The sequence below is a fragment of the Leuresthes tenuis genome, unplaced genomic scaffold (assembly GCF_036924035.1).
Source record: "Leuresthes tenuis unplaced genomic scaffold, fLeuTen1.0.hap1 SCAF_13, whole genome shotgun sequence".
Lineage (NCBI taxonomy): Eukaryota > Metazoa > Chordata > Actinopteri > Atheriniformes > Atherinopsidae > Leuresthes > Leuresthes tenuis.
Window position 1 is genome coordinate 12,006,905 of NW_027325367.1, and position 22,971 is coordinate 12,029,875.

Genomic DNA, 22,971 nt, shown 5'->3' on the forward strand with positions numbered 1-22,971 from the left:
TGATAAATGAAATAAACAAAAAGAAAATAAATCTACATTGCCCCACCCATCATCAGTAAAGATGTGTAATAATAATAGCTACTCTCTATGCTTCGTGGGTGAGTAACAGATTTCTTTTCCTATTTTTACATCTAATATTCTTAATTAGTGTTTGACGTGTAAACTGTGAGCTGTTTAGGCACAGAGGAGGCTCTGAGAAGAGAAAAATTAACTAAAATGCACAGTGAAAAAAATCATATTAAAGAATTATTCATTCTCCATTATTGCGCCAACAGGCCAGTTAAACTAGATACATCCAGGTCCATGTTCGTCCAAGCTTTTCCTTTTTCTTTTTTTTTTGTGAAACCCAAGGGGACAGAATGGCTGCTCTGTTAAAAGAAAGCATGCACGCAAAATATGTGGCTGGGTTTTCTTACACATTCATTTGAAGTCATTTGGAGGATGCATTCCGTACATATGCAATTTATAAGCAGATTCCAGCGTGGCAGTATTTTACACTCACGGGTGCTATATGGATCACTTCAGATGGTGATATCTAAGAGGAAGAAATGTATTTGTATGAATTCAATAATTAATTGTTATTGAAGAACATAGTTCAAAAATGGAAACTAGATCAATAAAATGTGATGCAATTAATCAAAACTACAGGGAAAAGGGGATCTTGGGGACACACACAATAAACAGGTTGTGCGAGCCATACTCCAGTAAAACATGATCTTTTTCTTTGTCTTCTGTTTGGAGTAAAACTCCAAAAAAGATTGACTGAAGAGAAAACAAACATTTCAGGAGGAAAAGATAGTGATTTTGCTTATCTGTAAACAGTTGGTGCCATTGTTCTCAAACCTTTTTCAAAGTAGTGAATCTGTAACTCAGGAGATCTGTGAGTAAATGCACTAAACTTTCAAAGATGAAAAACTTGAGTGTGGCAAGGTAGATGTTGGAAATTTGTTGGACAGGCTGAACATTTCACAATGAACCCGCTTTGACCTTGAAAAAGTTTCCACGGTTGGTTTTCTCAACCAGGAAGATGAGCAAACACAAATCAAATCTTGAAATATACAAAAAGCATCACCCTAAGCTCTTACCATTGAACAAAAGTTATTTTGATAATGCTCTGACAAATACTGTAATCTCCCTGTTTTTAACAAACCCACTATGGCACAACATACACGCAACGGTTAATTTAAGGATGAAAAGATTAGGACAAATGTTTGTTGCGCAACATCTTTGCCGGAAAGAGCAGTACGCCCACTTGATGAGTCAGAGGGGAATTAAGTCCAAAACCTGTTTTCTCAGTAGATAATGTGAGATTTTTTTATGGTATCGAGCAACAAGGTGATAGACCCACATTTTCACATGAAGAAGAGGGGGAAAAAAGCCTGCAGCAGTATCAGCTTTCACCGTTGTCACTTGTGATGGTATCAGGTGTACTTTGAACAGGCTTGTGTTTGGTCACAACTAGCCTTGTACAGGATGGGAGGGGTGAAACGATGTGTGTTTGCACACCCAAGGTAAAGTCTCCTGTTGTGACTCGTGCTCAGGCAAAGCACGGGCTTGTATGGAATCTTTTGGCTGCAACTCTAGAGAGACTGCTAAGGGATTACCCGCTCTTTGGATATAACAGATTTGAATGTTCACTAACGAAACCCTAAAACCACAATGGAGACAAACAGTGACACCACAAAAATCCTTGAGAAGGGTCCTGAATACCTTCGGAAACAGATGGAACTGGAGAGTGAGACAAAAGGACGCATGAGCGCAGTGGAGAGGCTCGCTGCAAGCAAGCCAAAATACGTCAAAAGCCAACAGGTGGTCAACTCAACTCAAGAGCCAGTGATTAGTCTTGGTTCTGCTTCTGTGAGCAGCACCGGGTCTTCAAGTGGGAATCTTGTCTCAGGGAGTAAGTCAAAAGTCTGCTCTCAAGTGCGGTGGACCGGCTTCAAAAAACGACCAGACTCAATTCTGCTTTACAGACAGAAATGCGACTTACTCAGAGGGTCAGCAAATTCCCGGAAACACCACATTTCCCGTAAGCTGCTGCTTAGTTCTAGGAATAAAAATGTTCAATTACCTGAGGACACAGACAAGGAATGTGAGTCTGAGGACAGCAAGGAAAAAATCCCCACACCTGAGGGAACAGCGAAGGAATGTGGCTCACATGTTGTCATCATTCAGTCAGAGGACTGGTCAAATGGAGGTCCAAGCGAATGCAGCACCAAAGGCAGTGATTCAGGGACAAAGCTGACAGCTGGTGGTCTCCTCGCAGTTCCTCATATTGAAAGGAGGTCCGGAAAGGGGGTCAGTCGCTCCCACTCTGACATCAGCTCCAGGTACTCCAAAAACTTTGCAGACTTTGATGCATTTTTCAAGTACTGTGGCTTGGATGGTCAGGTCATTGAGTCTTTGGGGAAGGAGAACTTCTCAGCCCGGTCTGATGAAATTGCAATTAACATCCGGAGCATCAGCATCTCCACATCAGATGATGGCTTCTCAAGGGACAGTGGTGACAGCGATGGGCTACTGGAGAACGAGTTACATAAAAAGATGCGTCAGGGAACATCAGTTATTGAGCGCAATGCACGGATTATCAAATGGCTTTACAGCTGCAAAAATGCAACAGAAACTGGAAAAACGTTACGAGACCTTGATTGACATTTTTTCTACAGAAGCTTCCTCAATACAGCTGTATACATCACACATTCTCAGCAGCAAGCTTAAGGTACCCTTTAGGTGTTGGTTATGACCCAACTATTGACTTTTGACCTCACATTTCTACTGCACTGTTGGTGTTTGCTGCTGTTCTTGTGAGTTGCTTATATCTTTGCCAAATTTGAATATGTGAGCCCAAGCTGACATTCCTGAACACAAGTGAAAGGTTCAAAGTTCTGTTCAAACTTGCATAGAGCTACCTGAATGTCTTCTCTTTCATGTCGGGCCCAGATTATAAGATGTTGTTTTAAGAACATTTTTCACCTTGAAAATGAATACTGCTGTAGTTTTTTTATTTTTATATTTAGTGAATTAAACGTAAGGACGCAGTCATGTGTTAAATCTGATCAGTACTGCACTTGAAGACACAAAGAATGATACACAAACCGAGAGGAGTCCAACAGAGTGGAGGAAATTAGACCAGAAAAGCTGCTAATGGAAAATCTTGTCTTTTTCCTTTTTTTTATGATAATAATGCAAAACAAACATTATTTAACTATTATTATCTATTCAACATTATCAACCCCACAAGAGAAGGTTGTGATCCTTAAAACTAAAAACTTCTGACTCTTTTTGAAGTACACTGACTACTGCACATTCCCTGGTATGAAACTAACCAAGGGTGCCTGGAGGCTGAGATTCCACAGTTCACAACTTTGGTTTCCACCCCTGCACTACGCTGTTTTGCTTTATGTTCATGTGGACTTTTGATGGCCTCAGCATGTCAAAAAAATCACATGTGTGGCTGTACATCTGCAGGGCCCATGGGGAGATTTGTTTCTATGACAGTGATGTTACATTCCACAACTTTAGGGGGAGCCAAAGAGCAAAGAAATGTACCAAATTCTCTTGTGTTACTTTAAGGACTTCTTGCTAAAGAGTTAATAAGAGGGTTTTGGTCCAGAGCTAAAAAGGTAAAGTCACATTAAGCCTTAGTCAAACATTTAATAAAGCATTTATAATATTCTAGGTGTAGTATGAGCTTATAAGTATTAGTTAATATCATTTTTCAACAAGACATACTTATATCTGCTCACAACAATGCAGCTTGGCATACACATGTATCAAATGTTTAGATACCTAATAGGTTATTATTTCTTATTCATTAAACTTCCGTTACTTCACACAGTCATTTGTAAAAAGGTATTACCGTAAGAAAGAGGCACCAATAATTCTATCAAGATAAAAGGCTTGAGAGCTCATGGGTCTCGCTTGTGATTCTTACCAGAAACATTTAAGGATGTCTCATACTGATGTTCATAAATTCTGTCCCTCAGCAGGGCCTTCTGACTACCACAAGCATGAGAGGGCCCTTAAATCACAGTTTATGTAACATGCCTTTTAAGTCCATAATCCAATAAGCGCACTCCCCATTTTTCTCCAGGTGAAAGGTATACATTCCATCACACACAAACACATCACTGTCGCTGATATTAAAAAAATGTGAGTGTGTAAGACAGATGGGCTCCTCACATGTCGCATGATGCAGTCATTTTTCCTGGTTCCTAAAATGTGTGTGGGAGGAATGTGCCTAATAATCTGATGGGTTTATGTCCAGTGACCCATTGAAACTGCATCTCCACTTCCCTCCCAAATCTACGACGGCTTAGCCTCTGCACCATTTTCCCACTCTTTTTGTCTCTTTGACAAGTTCCTTTAGTTCTTTAGCTCTGAGATTGTAACACAAAAGGGAAACACGCAATGAAAGGACCATCATCTACTTGATTTTTTCAACAGGATTATCATCCACTCAGTTCCTCTCTTGCAAAGCTAGAATCTAACTGTATTATTGAGATTCAAGTGAGTAGATGCAATTTACTCAGTGCTTCTGGACACACCGATCACCTCTGTGAATGTCTAACAATTTAGCATTAAGCAAATCATGTCCTATCTTCTCCACCTGTTTGTGGACATAAATTAGTTATTTCAGTTATAAAAAAGTAGTGCTCACCAGCTTGATAGCTGTATGACATATTGTTCCATCTACAGGCAACATCTTAGCTGAAATGTCACCCCATTTCTAACTCAAACAAGGGTCAGTCCGTTATAATCTTCTGTTCCAATGTACTACATAAACTATTTTAGCCCTCAAGTAAACTGTTGTATCATTGCATTCATCGCCTGCTAGCAGAGGACAGATTTTTTCCCATCAATGACTTAACAAGGTAGGCATGTAGCCTACCTGTAACCAGTAACTTTTCAAGTATTGTTCAGAAGCTTCCATTGAGGGAGAGAATACTCTCTGTTTTTATCAGTGTTGGATAACTCGTTTCACTGTATTTGAGAGGAATGCTGACCTGTATTATTTTAATTGAATTATTACAATTAAAGCATATGTTATGTATAGTAATGGGGCGACGGAAATACAGAGCTAAGCTTGAATTAAGCAAATGGAGCCTGAGGGGAACAGTATCCAATCAGAACAAGACTGATTCCTGCTATATGTGCAAAAATGTTCGCACCTCATTTGAAAAAAGAAAAACTGAGAATATTTACACTTTGTATGTACTTTAACTGACAGATGTCCATTAATTAATTAAATATTTGACAGATGGTGCCCAGTACAACTCAAAATGCCGGAAGATCTCACAACAACTCCAGGACTTTCACCTCTGAAGCAGTATAAATAATTGTTTCAAACTTGAAATTCAATTATTGCTAGAACGTTTATGTTCATGCATTTAGCAGACACTTTTATCCAAATCGACTTACAAATGAGGATATAACATTACAGCTAACATCAAAGCTAACAATAAGCTACATAGTCAGGCTCTGTCAGGGGTGACAGGGATGACAGTGTAGAAATAGAATGCAAGAGTTTCTTGAAGATAGACAGGGACACCCCTGTTCTTGAGGCGCTCGGTCGGTCATTCCACCATCGTGGAACAACACGTGAAAAGAGTCTTGATTGTCTTGAGTGGGGAGTAGGCACTGCTAAACGACAACCCTTTGACGACCGGAGTGACCAAGTCGTGACATAAGCCTTTGCGAGAGCATTCAAGTAGATGGGAGCATAATAGAGCATATTACTATTTTGATTTTGTTTTTGTTCAGAAAGCTTAATTTCTATTATTTTATATGTATCATTTATGCTACTGAGATACCGTACATTATAATGAATATATACTTGGTTTACCATATTGTTTCGATGTCACAAAAGCATACTTTCTGGTAATTAAACTAAAATATAAAGCATCTACAATGACACCCTACCTCTGCATCACAACTTTGCATATAGATCCCTGTTTACAAAAACGTTGGGACGCTCAAAAATGTAGATTAAATAAAAAACTAAACAGTCCTACTATCCTGACATTATATATATCTTTGTATTATTATTAAATTTTTTATTTAATCTTTTATTAAATGTTTTATTTTATTTATTTATTTATTTATTTGCCGAATTTGGAGCATCAATGATGTCTGGTACATTATGTGGAAGGAGCACGTTTACCACTGTGTTGCTTCACCTCTTTTAACAAATCTCTGTGTTAAGAAACTGAGGAGACCAGCTGCTCATGTTTTCCCATTCTTGCCTGATATGGGCTTTCATCTGCATTAAAGTTAAAGCCCTCTTTTGTCACAGACTTTGTTTCATGTCAGTTTTTTTTCAGAGAGCAACAGATCTGACAGTTATGGTTAGCTATCATCTTGCTGAGCGGAGCCCTTTTCCTTGAAAAAAAAAAGAAGAGGTTGTCTCAATGGAAACATATGTTGCTCCAAAACCTGCATTAATGGTGTCTTCCTGGACATGCAAGTTACCCATTCCATATGTACTAATCCACTCCTGTACAGTTATAGATTCTGGCTTTTGAACTGTAAAATGAGAGGCAGCAGAACGTCAAATTTTGACTAATCTGACCAAAGAACAGCTTATCTCTTCACCACAGTATGACAAATAAATTGTTCGTGCTGGGAGAGGCTGTCTATGCAGCCAAACCCGTGAATGAGCATTCAGCAAAATACGTTTTTTATTCATGCACTATAATTATTAGGTCGGCAGTGAAAAGATTAAGTGGCAGCATGTAAAAACACGCTGCTAACACAGCTGTCCCAGAAAATCGTTAAAGTAATGTAATTTTAGCCTTCGGACATTTGACAAAACTTGTTCCAAGAGTTGGAGTTTGTATTTGCAAATACATGACTTGTTATAGAGCTCACTGATTTGAAACACTTGAATTTAGGAATCTCCAAAAACGTGTACATTTAAAATATCAAAAAAAATATTGTTAACATTTATTCAGACATACACAATTAAAATTGTGATCGTGACAAATATATATTTTTTTAAATGATGCACATAAGATCGAAAAACTTACCTTAACAATACAATAACAACAACAAAAACGAGGTCTTTGGAGCCCATAACAATGTAATAATTGATTTGAAAGATGTAACGTTTTACATCTCTCACTCAGCTGTTCAGTGGTCGTGTTCCCATCCCCCATCTCAAAATAAAAACATAAGTACATGTGCGCAATCTTCTGTCACGTGTAGGAAAAAAGCCTCAACAAAATAGAAGAGTTAAAAAAAGTAAATGAATGACAGGAGATGTGATCCAATCAGCGACGCGATCCCGGGTAGCAACAAGATAAATACAGACGTTTTGTCCAATCAGAGAGCAGCACTGGGGGGCGTGGACGAAACACTGTGTTTACTTCCGTCAATATTTCCAGCAAGACAGGCTGGAGAGGGGAGCGACAGAAACAGAGGCAGACGAAACAACAAAGGAGAGACTTCAGTGTTAAGGTTTGCTTTGCATTTTTTTAAAGAAATCCCGAGATGGTTGTTAGCTTAGTTTAAATTCTTCAGTTTGTACATATCGTAATTAAGTCAGTTGAGCGGACTGACATCTTCGTTTTACCTTCATTTTCAACCGTTGAGCGTTAAATCTGTTTCTACCGCCGTTACTGTGCAAATGACCAGTGTACACAAATGCGTCACGGTCGTTGCTGGATGTGTTTGTAAACGCTTTAGTACAGAATCAAGTAAGGCAGTGTTATACCCGATCATTTCAAAAGGCTTCAAACCCAGTGGACAGTTATATTGTAAATGCAGGCCTAAAGAGAGACCATCATTTTTTTATTGCTGTTTATTCCCTCCCATTTAGATGCCACTAAACACTCACAATTACAATTCATGCAGGCCTACTGAATTCACCGTACTGATGTGTTTAACATATACTAATATTATGTTTTTTACTTGTCTCCATTGTGTCGAATTACCAACAGGATAAATCATGCTATTTGGAAAGCTTGTTCAAGTGTTTTAGGGTCATCTGAACTCCTGTTTCTTAAATGAAAACTGACTGAATGAACATAATGTGAGGTTGTGACTGATAGATTGTCCTTAGTGAAATAACTATTGCCTGAATTAGATTTGTTTTAAGCTAAGTTAATGTTTGTAATTCACTCAGCCAAACTTGTATGACCTGAACACCCTCCAAAAGTAATTCAAGCAACTCAGATATGGCTTGTTTAACATTGGATACTTTTAACTCTAAAGTATAGTGTACTATAAATGGTAATAATCCTCTCCTTTAGCGGTGACCTACAAGATTAAAGTATTTATGACTTATTTGCCTCTATATTGCCAGAACACAAGGACAAGTCCTCTTGCTTATTAACCCTGCAGGTGTTTGGCGTGGTAGCGGCCCTCTCTGCTCACTGTCCTCCCTTCCCCAGCTATTATGCCTTTCTTGGGCAAAGACTGGAGGTCGCCAGGATGGAGCTGGACAAAGACGGAGCATGGCTGGAAAAGGATTGTGTTCTTTGGAGATGACTTGGTGGACAACAACAGCGAGATAGACCTGAAAGAGTAAGTACATAACTTACTCTTATTCACTTTTTTGTGTGTCAGGATAACACAACGTATTGCATTCTGTGCAGTCGTTGCCATATTGTAAGACATACCTGTCGAGCACGCTGCCAAAGCAAACACAGATGAATGAGAAATTTGGATACATGAAGATTCGACGTGGTCTGAGAAACTGAGGGGGAAAAAAACCGCATAATGGACTGGGTGAAGATCAGGATAAGTATTACGTACAGACGAAAACAAAGTTAAACCAGTTAAAATTTATTTACTTGTTTATAAGTATTTATTCAGGGTATAAAAAAAATGTTAAAAACAGAACAGGAATTAAAAGAATAACACAGTAAATAAGCACATTTACATGAAACGAGAGAAAAGCAAATCATTGTGTTAGTTTGAGCAAAGCCGGACTTATAAAATGCAGATAAACACGTTAGTCCAACGAAAATCACCGAAAATTGAGCTCCTCAAAGCTGGACTATCACACCCAAATCATGTGGTTTCCATCCCTTACTAATGTGATGATATTGATTCCACCAATATTCCACTGCTCTTTGCTTCAGAGGTTTACATTGTTGAGATGCTAAGATTGAAAGATTGTATTGATTCCTTGGCAAAAAAAATTTAAAAGATGTTGGACCCAATTTGGTCAGATTTGAGATTCGTGTATCTCACTTCTTTACATCAGTAAATTAGGATTTATGTAAAGGAGTTATAAACAATAAAGTACTACTAGATGCCTTATGCCCTCACTTTTCAGTCATGTGGCTAATAATGTATGACCAAAAACTTTGTTTTATAACATTTTCTTCTCTGAAGATTGTTTTTTAAGCATGCTGTCTTGTTGCCGTTCAATCAATCAATCAGTCTATAATTATTTATAACGCACTTTTCATAGAAAATAGTTGTAGCATAAAGTGCTTTCCAAAATGTAAATAAAATATAGTTATGCGTTACAATAAATAAGATTGAACTAAGGCCTGACTAAAAAGGAAGGTCTTAAGTTTGGTCTTGAAAATATCAACTGTCCCAGCTGCCCTCAGGTCCTCAGGAAGGCTGTTCCAGAGACGAGGACCATAATAACTAAACGAGGCTTCTCTGTAAGTTTTGGGAATAAATGTAAGAGCAGCCTCTAAGGGCCTGAGGAGGTTTGTACATTAAAAGCAATTCCGATGAATAGTTTGTACCATTTAAAGACCTTAAAAAACAATGAAATAATTTTAAAATCAACCCATAAACACACGATGCAGAGATTTTAAAACGGCAGTAATACGATTGGTCAGTGTTCTGTGTTTTTTATTCATTTATGTTTGTGCTTTTTTTCATGGAGCAAGAAGAGCTAAATGTGTGAAATATGCTTTGCTTCTGTAAAGTGAACAAGCAGCAAAACTAACTTAGCATTAACTCCTCGACCCCAACAGATTCACTCATGCCCATCTAGTTGTCTGGTATACAAAGTATGGCAACACTGGTCACTGTTTTAGAAATCTTTTCAGGGAATTCGATTGTTTGCACTTCATGAAGGTGTGTGTCACATTTGTGTGGTTTACTCACAACTTTGTGGACAAAGTCACAGATCGGTGTTTTCAGTGTTTTCAAATCATTAACAAATCAACTGGTTTTTTTTTTTAAGTGTATGCCAATGTTTTGGCTTCCTTTGCTTTAAAAAAGAAAAATCAGCTTAATGGAGTATGACTTGGGTTTTAGTAGCCCCACAGCTGCGTTCAGACGTGGACTGTCTTTAGCTGACTGGCTGCCAAGGCTCACTCTGAATGTTGACTTGGTGCTGAGACGCTGTACAGCTTCCACGAAAAAAACCCTGAAAGTATTCTGCAAGGATTTTTTCCCATCATTAAACCAAACACAGTGACCCGCTGACAGGAAATTAAATTGACAGTGATGGCGTAGCACAGAGGCGATATGTTATGACTACATTGTCAGTGTCTGAAGTCCTCAGGCCACCAGCTGTTCTGACTTTTTATAACGTTTTATTACCTTGTATTACAGATCATGGATTGTTGTTGCTTGCCGTTATTGATGCCTTTCTCTGAGCCACAGTTAATCCCTGGCTGCAAATTAAATCTCCCTCAGGATAATATTGAATTTTGTGATCCTTGAACGGGTGTGAAGTATTCTTGTGACCTACGGAGAGATATTTAATTGACCAGGGAAAAGAAGTCTGGTGTTTCTGGACCGAACTAAACTGCACTGATTAGGCCAAAACTACTCCCTGTCAGAGAGAACCATCCAGCCTGTTCTCATGAGGACCACAGCTAACAGTCTTTAATGAGGTGATCTGCATCCCATAGTTGGAGTTTTGTTGTAGCCAAGGAGTTGTCACGGCAACAGACACGGTTTAGTATTTAGAGGATTGGGACTTGAGGGTAATTTTACATGAGAACCAAACTGTCTGTGTATCCTGTTAGAGCAAAGATCCGGTGTCATTAAGGTGAGTGTGTTAACTTGGAATCTTTTCGTGTTTACACTCTTAAGCGTTATAACCCAACTTCAGAAGCCTGGATATGCTGAATGTGATATTCAGGTTGGAACAATGTTTGTAGTGAAACAGATCACTTGAAATGGTAGTTTAAATGACACAAAGCATTAAAACACTGGCCTATTTTTGAGTTGATGTGCTGAACACCAGGTATGGCTCTTTGCCTCGTGTAGATCAGAATCTGCAGTATTTAGGTCATAAGTTTGTGACATGAGCCAACAATCTTCTGTAAATCATCTCCTCAAAGCATTGCACACATATGGAGACTAGAATTTTTATTCAAAGCTTAGATAGCCTGGGAACAGGAAATTATTTGCATTTGGCCTTATGACCGATTGATCGTGGAGGATGTGTAATAAAACAGCAAATGGCGTTACCTAATTTTCCTGTTCTTTGTTCACCTAATGTCTCCAATGAAGATGATGCTCAGCTCATTGTTCCTTTACCCAAGAGGCAGGGGATTGCACTACCTCACAAACTGCACCTTTCAATTAACAAGGGAGCGAGCCTTTCATGAAAACTCAGTCCTGGAAGTTGCAGAATATATGGTAACATACTAGTTTTTCTTAGAAATGTACATATGAATTAGTTCAAACGCTACATATCGTGCTTTTAAAACACATTTCTTCCAGCCAAAGGTGTTTCGCGGGTTGATGCACTTGAATCGCTGTTTAATGCGAGCAGTTGAAACAAAGAAAAAACACATTCTGCGACTTCTGTGTTGGCAGACTGTGTTGCCTCCCAGCAGGAGAGCTTGCCTTGTCATCAGCAAGACACACCTACTGTTTTAAAGCACATCAACTGGCAGTGAGGTGTTCAGACAAGAGAGGGGGGAGCTCTACTCATCCATTCTTCCTGTTCAATTTGTCTTCTCGCCATGTGTGGGACGGTGAGACCTGTTTTTGCAAACGTTTGAATTGTACATGCCTCACAATAATTAACTTGGCATATCTTTTTCATCCTTGCTTTTGTCTGACTTCCTTTCTCTCCTCAGCTTTAAATCGATTTCACAGTTTTGTGTTTCAGGATAATAAGGGTATTTTGACAGTGGAAGAATACTTTATATGAAAAAGGTCATTAATCATTTATGATGGCTTTCTTTTTGGACATGTAGACTTTTAGTTTACCAGTGAATATCACTTACACAATGAATTTTGAGTTATATATGACAGCTTGTTGCAGCAATGTAATCTGTCTCATCAGTGAAACTCAACTATGGGTTTTCAACATCGTTTCTCAAATTTCTCGAGTAAATCTGTCTCTAAACGTCAGAGACAAAGCATCAAAACGCAGAGAGTGGACATTTTGATTACATTCTAACCAATAAATAACACAAAAAGGATGAGACGGTGTGCCAGTAACCAACTGTGCTCTCTTGTTTAGCACGTAGAGACCAGAGCTGTTGACACAATACGCTGGATGGAAGGTTGGTGAGCAAACCTTGCTGAAGCAACTGGTGATATCTCCCGCAGGTCACAGTCTCGCCTTTTGTATTGATCGGCCAGCTGACAGTAACTCACAGTACCACACGAGCTCACCAGCAATCTTTCAAAAGAATTGCAAAGGACAGGCCATCAGACAGTATCTAATGACATCATTTCTTCAACTTGGCAGCTGTCCAAACGCAGTCGAACTGAGTGAGGCCAGTGACTTCATGCAACAGATGTACGCAGTGTTCCTCTGGTGCTTTAGATCTTAGTGTCAATAATTCTCTTGTTGTTTAATATCTGAAAACACTCAAGTACCAGATAGGTGTCCGCTTTGTGTTTTAAACTCAGTCGTGTAGTCATGTTGCGTTCAGTAAAGCATGCAATAGATTCTACTTGGCTGCATTTATCAACAATAAGAAATGTTTGACAGCTATACATCAGCCTCAAAATTTATCGTCACGTCAACTTCCCGCTAAGCCTTATCAGGGTTTCTCGTGTATTGCAGGATTGACTTTATGTCCATAAATCCCTTTATATTTTGTTGCAGCTGTGGTGCCTTTTATTGGCTCTATAGAGGCTTGAGCTCCACATGCAACCTGTGCACTAAAATTGTGTTTGGACGTCTGTTCATGCTTATGCCTCTGCAGCTGGATGAGTGCAAAGGGACAAAAGATGGCTTTTGGAGTACATCCATCCTGATTAGTTTACAGTTAGACAAGTGAAGACATGTCTTAAATTATTCTGGAGGGGAAAGTCTTATCATTCGGTAGCAGCTAAAGTCGCATACTGTAATAGATCTTTGGACTGAGGTAAATACAAATATATATCCTTCAACTTCTAAGAGTGTAGAAAAATAATACCATATTGCTTGCACTAAAGGGTTGTGTGTTGCAACTATGGTACCAGCCATCCTCTGACACAGCAAAGCCTTACAGTCCGTTTTAACAGGGTCAGAATGATATCATAGTTTCAGGGAATCCACATCCAGCTGAATTTAGAACAATAGTGCGGTTCTTTTACTTTCTCTGTATGAGGGAACCCTGGGCTCGCAGCTGGAGCAAAACTATCACCACAGGCAGAATTTCAACCTTGTTTAAAACTGTTTCAGTCCATATTTTGATTGCTGAGAACAAGATCTTAATACTGGCTGAGCAGCCTCGTTGGAAATCCAATGCGTTCATAATCATTGTGAATAACCACGAGGGAGAAAAAGGGAGACAGTTGAAATATTGTTCAAAGGCAGTGATAACAACATGAGATCAAATCCTCCTCTCCTTTTTTTTTTTTGCGTGGGTGGTACGGTTGTTTGTTCAAGATGTTCATTTTTTTATCCATATATGCAAAGACAAGAAAAAAAACATTCACTTAGTGGCCGCATTTGGGACTTTTTCCCTCTAAAAAGCAACACGAACCTTTAACACATGACCAAAAAGGTGGCTGTTTTCTGTTTTTGTTGTTTTGGGTTTTTGTTTGTTATTTTGCAACAAATCTACAAAAATCATTCAATGAATTGCTTTAAGAGAACAGTATTTTCTCACCAGTGCCAAAATGTAGGTATGAATGGTGAATTTAGATTTGAGCAATAGTTGGACATTACATACATAAATAAGCTACAATCAACATTATGGGCTCGTGTTGATGTGTTAATGATGAATTTTTACTGTTTTCCATTTTCCTTTCTGAAAAATGTCACGTCTAGTTACTCATTCTCTTTCTCAGAAAATCAACATTGGCAGAGTCTTTATTCATCATCACAGCACATCAAATAGCTTTGATTGCTTGTGAGCTCTGTGCATGCCTCCCCTGGGATTTTGGATCACTCTTCATCTGTGATGATCTGCAGGTCTTTGAGGCTGGAAGGCATCCTTGAGGTCACTCTGGTCTTTGGTTGCTTCCGCAGACTGAGGGCTGAATTTCGGTCTGGATTTTGGCTGGGCCACTCCAAAATGTTGGTGTTTATTTTCTGTTAACAATTTCTCAACCTTCTTGTTGGAAGGTCCAGTGCTGCCCGAGGCCAAGTTTTTCAACAGACGACCTTCCAACGAGGCAATGAGCTGAGACATACAGCCAAAGTGGTCAAGAAATTACCAACATTATAAAGAGTCGAGAGAGGCCCCAACAGATTTAAATCTCACTGAAGGTCTTTAGACATTTGATATTGATTACTAAGAAAGGTAAAGAGGGATTTTAGGTCTGGCATTTATTAACTAACAAGTCAAAAGATTACCTAAAATCAGAATTTGGCATGGTGTGAATATCATTGGGCTTATATAATTTTTTCATGCCACAGCAAGTTAAAACCCTCATTCATGCAAAGTAACAATCATTCATATTGGATGTAATGTGGTGTAATGGATGCGGCTTTGTTCTCGTATAATTACAGATCGCATTGCTCTCCAAGCTGGCTGAGTTGCAAGTCAGGTGCTCAGCTTCAGCCAATGGGCTATTAATGCATGGAGAGTCAACTGTTAACTCTGTTCGGCCCTTTTGATCTGTCAGTTATAGGTCATAAGAGAAAATCTAATTGTTTAGACGCAGATCTCCCCATAGATTCTGGTTAAAGCTTTATTTTACTTTGTGTTATTGGCAACACTTTCTCACTATAAAAGTACTCTGCAGGAGAAAATAATCAGTGTTCCTCACCTATTGTGCATTTTACTGGGGCATTTTAATTGTAGTCCTGTGTAGGACAAAAAATAAACCCTGCTAATGCAACTCGTGCATAGCTATTGGAAGAGTAAATGCAAGGTGCCACGAGGACACATCTTAATGCCTTGATGAAATTAAAAAAGAAGTATAAAACCAAAATATGTAAGCAGGTGTTTGCAAATATGATAAGTGTAGATGATCTACAGTCAAAGTAAATGAAAAGAAAAGCTGCAGCATCATAGACACAGACCCAACACACATGTGACATGTTTTCATTTGTGTTTCTGTTAGAGCTGATCCTTTTTAAGTGACACCAAATGACAAGTTGAGATCAGCTGCCAAAATCTTTTTAGAAATACCAACGCAGCATGTCCAAAATGTTTGCCACAAAGTAACACAGATCACGTAGAGAAGATTTGATATTTTGAGACAACATTCTCTGAGAAAAGACCGAGGAGCATCTGAGATTCTGTCTCTCAAACGCTGATGTTTATCTGCCATCTGCAGTTTTTTCCTCCACAGTGGCAGACAGCATGAATCATTGTGTGTCACTTCTGGATCAGTCTGGCTCCTCTCAGCTTGCATATCATCAGTATCCGAAAGCAACACTGCAATATGATTTTCCTCTCGAGAGTCTGAGCATTCACTGTCTGTTTAGTTTTTTCTCTTTAGCTTCATGTTCCCCAGAGGTCCATATATATTTTTCACTCACATTTTTCTGGCCTTGTTTCCTCCATGATATGGCAGCTGTTCACCTGGCAAGAAGACCTGTAAAAGTTTGCAGAGCTGCATCAGGATGCTGCAGCAGAGCAGCCTTTTTGACAGTGGCTTGTAATTACACAGTGTTCAGCATCCTCTGGACAAACTTGTCTACACTGTTTTTAACTTAATATAAAACTGTTTCCTTGTTGTGAACAGGCTCTGCAATGACAACAATGAAAATCTGTTTGTTGGAGACGTGTGTGAGCTCGCCACCGCAAAGAGGAAAAAGGACTTCTACAACAACAACACCAAATCCCAGTGTGAGTTTCAGCAACACATCATTTTTTGTTTTGGCCCACTGAGGAGTTTGTGGTATGAAAATTGAAGGTCTTGCGCACAGAAGTGAGTGGGACACCGGAAACGTTCAGGGTGTGCGGAAATGTTGTGTTGAAATGTGGTTTTTGAAATCGATTTGTGTACCTTGCATCTCCAAATATCTAAATCTGTGCAATCCATCATTGGTGCAATGAAAATAACTACATTTACCCACCTACTGGATTTAGTGAACACTTCCTTTATACAGCAATATATATATATTTATATATATATAAAAAAAGAATGAACAATTAGGCTTGCATATTAATACAGCTTTAAAAGTACAGCATTTTATACACACACACACACAAACACATGCTTGCACACTTTTCTGCTAATGGCAGACACACAGCAAAGAGGTCACAAAGGCATTGACGGAATAACCAGCAAAATCAATGCACTTCTCTTGTTGAGAAGTTTTTTTTCTGCGCATTTTAGTTGCATCACAGGAATACTTCCGTTAAAGAAAGATTTGGACACCTAATGCAGGACTTGTGTGTAAATAAGTACTTTACATGTAATGAATTAAAAGTTTTAATTCAGTTACGGTTCACATCAATCAATCATTGTAATTCTCTTAAGTTACGTCTTTTTTTTTTTGTTCCAGAAGTGTTGTCAATGTTATTGGGCTAAACACCTGCATCTTACAACATAGAGATAAAGAGATAAAAATCTCAACTGACTTGAATGTCGTACTGTATTTGCAGACTATCTTCAAAATTTTCGGACATGTCAGAGTTGTTAGAGTTAGATCTCTGCCAAGTCATCTGATGACAGTAAATTCAGTTTAAAACCTGTAATACCCTCATGTTAACAATTCAGAAAGCTTTCTGAATCTTTGTGTGCGTGTGTCTGTTTTTTTTTGGGGGGGGGTTGCTGTTATTCCGTCTGACCTGAGTTGCCTTCTGTCTTGGAAAAGACATTTAAGATCTCATCAGTTGCTGTTTCCTGATAAAATGAAAGGTCAAAGAAATAAAAATAAACATAGCCAAACCTGCCAGTCATGCGTCATTGACTTGGATCTCTGCGGAGTCATGAAGAAGTTGAATACAATGAGAATTCTCTCCGATCATCACGAAAAGGTCTGCTTATTGCGGACAGTTGGTGCACAGACAGCACGTCGTTCTGGTCAGTGTTACTGTCAATAAAGCAGCCCTTTAACAGCTTCCGTACGTGTCAGTGTTGTTATGTGCAATGTTCAAAGCTTCATACTGTTGAATGCAAACTTTTTCTCCTTTAGTTGTTTTCAGGGATAAGTGGATCTATGTGCAGAAAGGAAGCACAAAAGAAGTGAGTATGGAAGCCTTTTTTATAACTTTCACATCAGATGTTTATTTTCCGCCAAAGCGAACAAACGGCTTGATGTATTTAATCCGTTAATCCTTCATTACACAGTATGTGTGACAGTGTCTGTATTCTTACGTACTGACAGCGTCATGGATACTGCACACTCGGTGAAGCTCTCAACCGTCTAGACTTTTCCAGTGCCATTCAGGACTTGAGAAGATTCAACTACGTTGCAAAGGTGAGCTTACTGATCACACATTTTGTTTAGGGAAACCTGTGTTGTATGGCTTCAGCAGTTGCCTTTGCCTCATGCTCTCTGGCTCTCTCTTATCCACAGCTTTTTCAGCTAATAGCCAGGTCTCAGCTGACGTCTTTGAGTGGAGCTGCCCAAAAAAACTATTTCAATATCCTGGAGAAGATCGTACGGAAAGGCAAGCAAACCTGACGCATAGACGAAAGAGTGATTCAGTGGACACATTGTACCTGTAGACTCTTTCTCTGCATCCCTCAAGGTGTCAGAGCCAGCCATGATGTTATATGTTACAGGAAAATCTTTTTTTTTTTTTTTAAAGAATTCTAAGGCTCTGAGAAAGCACAGGATGTTGTTTTAAGTCAGCGCAGTCTCATTTCTTCGAATGTTCTAAAAACAAAACCAGTAAGACCTGAGTGCTTCTAAGTTGTGAAGCTGTGTTGCAAAGGACGGTAATGTCCTTGTTTCTTTTTTTTTTTCTGTTTTGTATTTGCTAACATTGTTGTTGTCAATTTGGACTTCAGTTTTAGAAGACCACTACAACCCACGCCTTGTCAAGGAGCTTCTACAGGACCTGAGCTCCACACTGTACAGTCTGACCATCCACGTTGGCAAGTGCGTCCTCGTGGGCAACGTGAACATCTGGTTGTGTCGCCTGGAGACGATTGTCAAATGGCAGCAGGAGCTCAACAATCTCCAGATCCCTAACGTAAAAAGCAGATTGTTGTTGGTGTATTCAGTTTATGTCAGTTTGTCTGCTTATAATCTACACGTAGCTTCCAGTTTTAAGCTAATTTAAAGCTCAACTGAGCATTGATTATTGCACATCAGCCTTCTCAGTGTATTCTCAGATTATTTATTTTATACATTTTTATGATATTTTTTCTTTTGCAACTGTACAGTATAACTCTTAATTTGTTTTTGTTTTTCTTCAGCAATTGTACACTGGCATGCCATTCAGTGACTTGCCACTACACATGCAGAACAAGATCCTCTGTAAGTTATCTGATGCCTGTGACATCATCAACCTGGGACAGGCCACGCCCACCCTGCACATTCTAAGTGAGAACTGGACACTGTGGAAGAAACTCTGCCACTTTCACTTCTCCGACAAACCGGTGAGAAAGTGGCATATTTCATCATCAGCGGTGAACTGTAAATTCAGTGCTTTGGGGATTTTATTGCTTTGAATTAGCAGGAGCAGTTATGGTGTCTGTGAGAAAAGGAGGCTACCCCAGAGGGAGAAAAAAATGTCATATATCACTGCTAGATGGCAGTGTTGTAACAGTTTACTCCAAGCTCCAAGGCCTCTTTATCATCCTCTTTAGAGCACAAATAGGCTCACACATCACCTAAAAACTCCCTCAGGACTGGTGCTAATTAAAAATAGTCCATGATTGCAACTCTACAATGTTCCAGTTTGAATTATATCAATATTTCCTTTGTCTTATTTGGTTGTTTAATGCTTTCGCTTTTGTATTTGTGGTTCCAACATGCAAATGCAGTTTTGTAGGAATTTGGTCTTGACCAAGAATGACAAGGTGGACTGGAAGCGGATGTATTTCACCCTGCAGAAACACTACCCCATGAAGGAGCAGTATGGCGACACGTTGCACTTCTGCAAACATTGTAGCATCCTCTTCTGGAAGGTAAACAAGAAAAGCAACCCAACTGCAAACACCGTTACATGTGTGCTGATCCCTGTTTCCTAAAGAGTTAGAAGACACTGTAAAAGATAAGTTAAAAACATAAATCAATGATTAGGATATCATTAAAACACAGTACGTCATGTGACAATTGTTTTAAAAATGTTGAAACTTGACAGATTTTATTTATTCTTAGTAAAATAGGCTCATTTGATTTGATGGCAGCAGCGTGTTTCCAAAAAGTTTGTGATTTGTTTACCGCTGCATTCACTAATTTAGTATTTTTCTGGCCATTGATTAAACTATTGAAATATATGTTTGTTCCCCATGAAAACAATCAATATAAGTCTTAAAGTAGCTTTAATGTAACTCTTGCTGGCTGCTACCTTCACACTGAGTTGCAGATAAACTAACGATGCTATTTGAGTTGGAGCACAGATAATAAATATGATTTAACATGATAGCGTTTGGGAAACCTTTTCTTTTTTCTTTTTTTTTTTTTGCTTGATGTAGGATTTAAAGTTCCCAATAATCTCCAGTGGATGACAGGCCGAAATTGCAGGGAGGCTAATTTAGCCTCTGGACTTAGTTAAGAACCATGTTGGAATACATTCAGGGGATGTGGCTTTGTCTTGTCATGCTGAAATGATCAAGATCTTGCCTGAAAAGCTGGAGAAAGGGCATTTTCTATACCCAATCACAAGACTGAACTGCTACAAGAATTACAGGCAAGAAGAACACTGGAAGCTGAAGTGTTGTTTGAGCTTTTATTTTATTGCAGTGCAGTAAAGAGGAGTAGAAAGCTAATATAAGTGGTAAATTAAAGCAGCAGTGTTTAAAGAAGAGTTTCTTCAGTCCTCTTTATTATTTGCACTGTCAGGGAAATAAGCCACACAGGATCAGTTATAGTGAAAGCAGATCTTTTAAAGGTAAAAGGTGTTTGATAATTACTGAAGTCATATCTTTCTAGTTGCACTATTTCATTTGGAGCAAAAGGTAAAGCTGCTCTGCTGCTTTTTTAAAAATAAATTGTATCCCAGCAAAATGTTTTTGGCTTCGATTCAAACAAATCCCACATTAAAGCTCGTGTGACTTCTGCTGGTAATGCTTATCCTTGTGGTTCACAAGTCCAATGGGTTTTTGAACTCGTGTACTCACATGTTTATAAATGACTTGTTTGTCCACGGTGACTTGTTAGATCTGATCTTCAGCCACGTGTGAGACAAAGATCACGTTTGTGTTAATAACTTGTGGGGAAGATTTCTATGTGCGGAAACTAACCGCATATTGAGAACAAACTTGTCCTGTAGTATCGGTTTGCTCGATGTGGACACTTATGTTACTTTCCACAAACTTGTTCTCTATCCTGGCTTGGTCCCCGTATGGTTTAACTCTGCCTTCTCTGTATCCTTTTCCTTGCTTGTCTCCCTTCCTTCCTGCCTCTCCTTCTGGTTGCCCTTCTCCCTGATTCCTTAAGGATCGCCATGTGGCTTTGTTTTTTAAGGTACTTTCTGTCCCCATCCTGCTTTGCTGATTCTTCATTTGCCAGCTTGTCTCATTTTCTGTTAATCTTTTTTTGAGACATACCTGTTTCCATGGGCTGATCTTTGTCCCGTGTCATTCGCAGTTTCACTTGATGTCATCACATTTTGTCAAAGGCTGTTTCGTAGAGGGCGACATTCTTTTCGTGGACTTCTTATCTCCAAGCGCCACCAGCTTGTTTTTGTTAGATCATTGTCAGAAGAAAACTTATCAGCTGTTTTTTTTTTGTTCTTTTTTTATCTAACACAATTATTTAGTCAAATGTTTGTCTCTGGGCATGTCCAGGATTACTTTGCACAGGCTATCTGTTAAACTGTCACTAAATTTGTGTGTTAAGTCATTCCAGAGTAATGCCTACAGGCAAGTTTAAACAAGTGATATTTTTAGTTTAACGGCTGACCTTGCAAGCTTCAAATCAAATCATGCCAGTCCCAGGGGTAAAGGTTGTGGTACAATAGTCACACACAGATTAAAAAGAAGATGCAGTGTTAAAACAGCTGTGACCAAAGCTCCTATGTTTCTTACATTACTGACAGTTCTGCCGTCTCACGCCATTCTCCCGCTACTCGTTCGTTTTCTCACGTGGTGGAAAACGATTTCATTACTGGTCATGTTGCAGGGCTACTTTGTTCTAATATAAGTCATTCAATTGGTCAGAATTTACTGTGGTTATGTAGCCTGTAACCTACAATTATTTTAGCCATTCCTCTAATAATCTTTCCTGTCCAGCTACATTTAGATATGTCTAGCCCTTGAATCATTACTCGGTTTTATAGCAGCCAGTTTTAACTAGTGTAGACTAGTGCATGTATATTATATATTGTTTCGAGTGACTGCTTGTAGTATATGCTTGCGCTGGAACTGCACTGGTTTTCCTGCTTTCTGCCACGTCTTTCTAAGAATTTGTCTGTTGACCTTTTCCCAGGATTTTGGCCACCCGTGCACAGCCAACGATCCAGACAGCTGCCTGATGCCTATCTCCCCACAGCACTTTATTGACCTCTTCAGGTTCTAAGTCATCTATGTTGGTCCTCAAGCCAAGCGTCAGTTTACCTTCACTCCCACACCAAGAGTGTATACAAGACCTTGATGTCGTTTACCCAAATACAAAGGGCTTGAACTGAATGAAATTAGTTTTTTATGTCTTCACTTTTCAACGCACAAATATTTCCAAACGTAGTGAAGAGTAATGTTTGTCAATCATGAGAATACTGGTCAATTTAAAAAAAAAATTGTGCACAAATGTTTGTCTTTATGACAGACAAATGTTTCTCCTAACAGAGGGAATAATGATGTAAATGTTCTATAAATATTTTGAAAGGATTTCTATGTTAAACAAGTCTTTGCATGTTTGTGGTGAGTGATAGTCGGTGAAGTGTGAGTTTTTAAAGAAACGGAAAACGAGGAATACTTACGGTGGGGCAGAAAAAGATTTATTTATTCGATGGCGTTAAACTGCTTTGTGATCCGTTTGGTGGTGTGTTTTTGCAATAACTGCATGTCATGTCCAAGTCCGTTTACAAACTGTATGTTGTCCTCTGTCTGTTCCTGCCGAGTCCTGTGTACATCAGACATGTCGATACTAAACAAAAAAATAATGTAAAGCGCTATTAGTTGCACAAGGTTTTATACTTTGGTCAGAAGTGTGAAGTGACAGATGGGAAATGTAAAACACTGTTTAAAAAAAACAAAAAACTTTTGTATCCCTCTCCCAACTTTTGTAATATTCCTTTACCATCCCAACATCCTTGATGGTTCAATCATTACCTTTATGGGGTGGGAACTAGCTATAAAAAAAATAATTGAATATTTCTAAAATAAAATTTGTTTCTACTGATTGTCATTGTACATTATTATTATTACTATTATTATGGGGTTTTTATATAATGGCCTTTCATGGGTTTTTGTTATGTTTTTACACCAAAACATGGGTACAAACCTTAATGATCAGCATCAAAATGGGAAGTTAAATATCAGACCAGGAAATTAAAGTCAACAATAAGAAGTGGATCATCACACACCTCACTTTTATGTCTCAGTTTTAAAAGTCGTCACTAAGATTCTCGTGCA

The 22,971-nt window shown here is 38.8% G+C and overlaps 2 protein-coding genes across 4 annotated transcripts; both read left to right on the top strand.

Moving 5' to 3' along the window:
- Nucleotides 1–1,328: 1,328 nt before the first annotated feature.
- fam110c (family with sequence similarity 110 member C) lies at nucleotides 1,329–3,911 on the top strand. Its single transcript, XM_072361771.1, has one exon. It carries the CDS (start codon nucleotides 1,660–1,662, stop codon nucleotides 2,650–2,652), a length of 993 nt encoding a protein of 330 aa, XP_072217872.1. The 5' UTR covers nucleotides 1,329–1,659; the 3' UTR covers nucleotides 2,653–3,911.
- A 3,145-nt stretch (nucleotides 3,912–7,056) lies between these two features.
- On the top strand, nucleotides 7,057–22,739 carry fbxo25 (F-box protein 25). Of its 3 annotated transcripts, none has more exons than XM_072361768.1 (11): nucleotides 7,057–7,458; nucleotides 8,344–8,526; nucleotides 16,018–16,121; nucleotides 17,417–17,466; nucleotides 17,609–17,701; nucleotides 17,801–17,894; nucleotides 18,238–18,422; nucleotides 18,649–18,831; nucleotides 19,219–19,362; nucleotides 20,837–20,863; nucleotides 21,827–22,739. In XM_072361768.1, exons 2-11 carry the CDS (start codon nucleotides 8,399–8,401, stop codon nucleotides 21,914–21,916), a joined length of 1,098 nt encoding a protein of 365 aa, XP_072217869.1. In that variant the 5' UTR covers nucleotides 7,057–7,458; nucleotides 8,344–8,398; the 3' UTR covers nucleotides 21,917–22,739. The 3 variants fall into 3 exon arrangements, with proteins under 3 accessions (XP_072217869.1, XP_072217870.1, XP_072217871.1); XM_072361769.1 differs by having other exon boundaries at nucleotides 8,394–8,526; XM_072361770.1 differs by lacking the exon at nucleotides 20,837–20,863.
- Nucleotides 22,740–22,971: the final 232 nt, after the last annotated feature.

Bases quoted from the DNA above. Each gene is read 5' to 3' on its own strand.
- fam110c (XM_072361771.1), top strand. From the start codon at position 1,660: ATGGAGACAAACAGTGACACCACAAAAATCCTTGAGAAGGGTCCTGAA.
- fbxo25 (XM_072361768.1), top strand. From the start codon at position 8,399: ATGCCTTTCTTGGGCAAAGACTGGAGGTCGCCAGGATGGAGCTGGACA. The intron at 8,527-16,017 runs GTAAGTACATAA...TGTTGTGAACAG, and splicing joins AGCGAGATAGACCTGAAAGA to GCTCTGCAATGACAACAATG. The intron at 20,864-21,826 runs GTACTTTCTGTC...ACCTTTTCCCAG, and splicing joins ATGTGGCTTTGTTTTTTAAG to GATTTTGGCCACCCGTGCAC.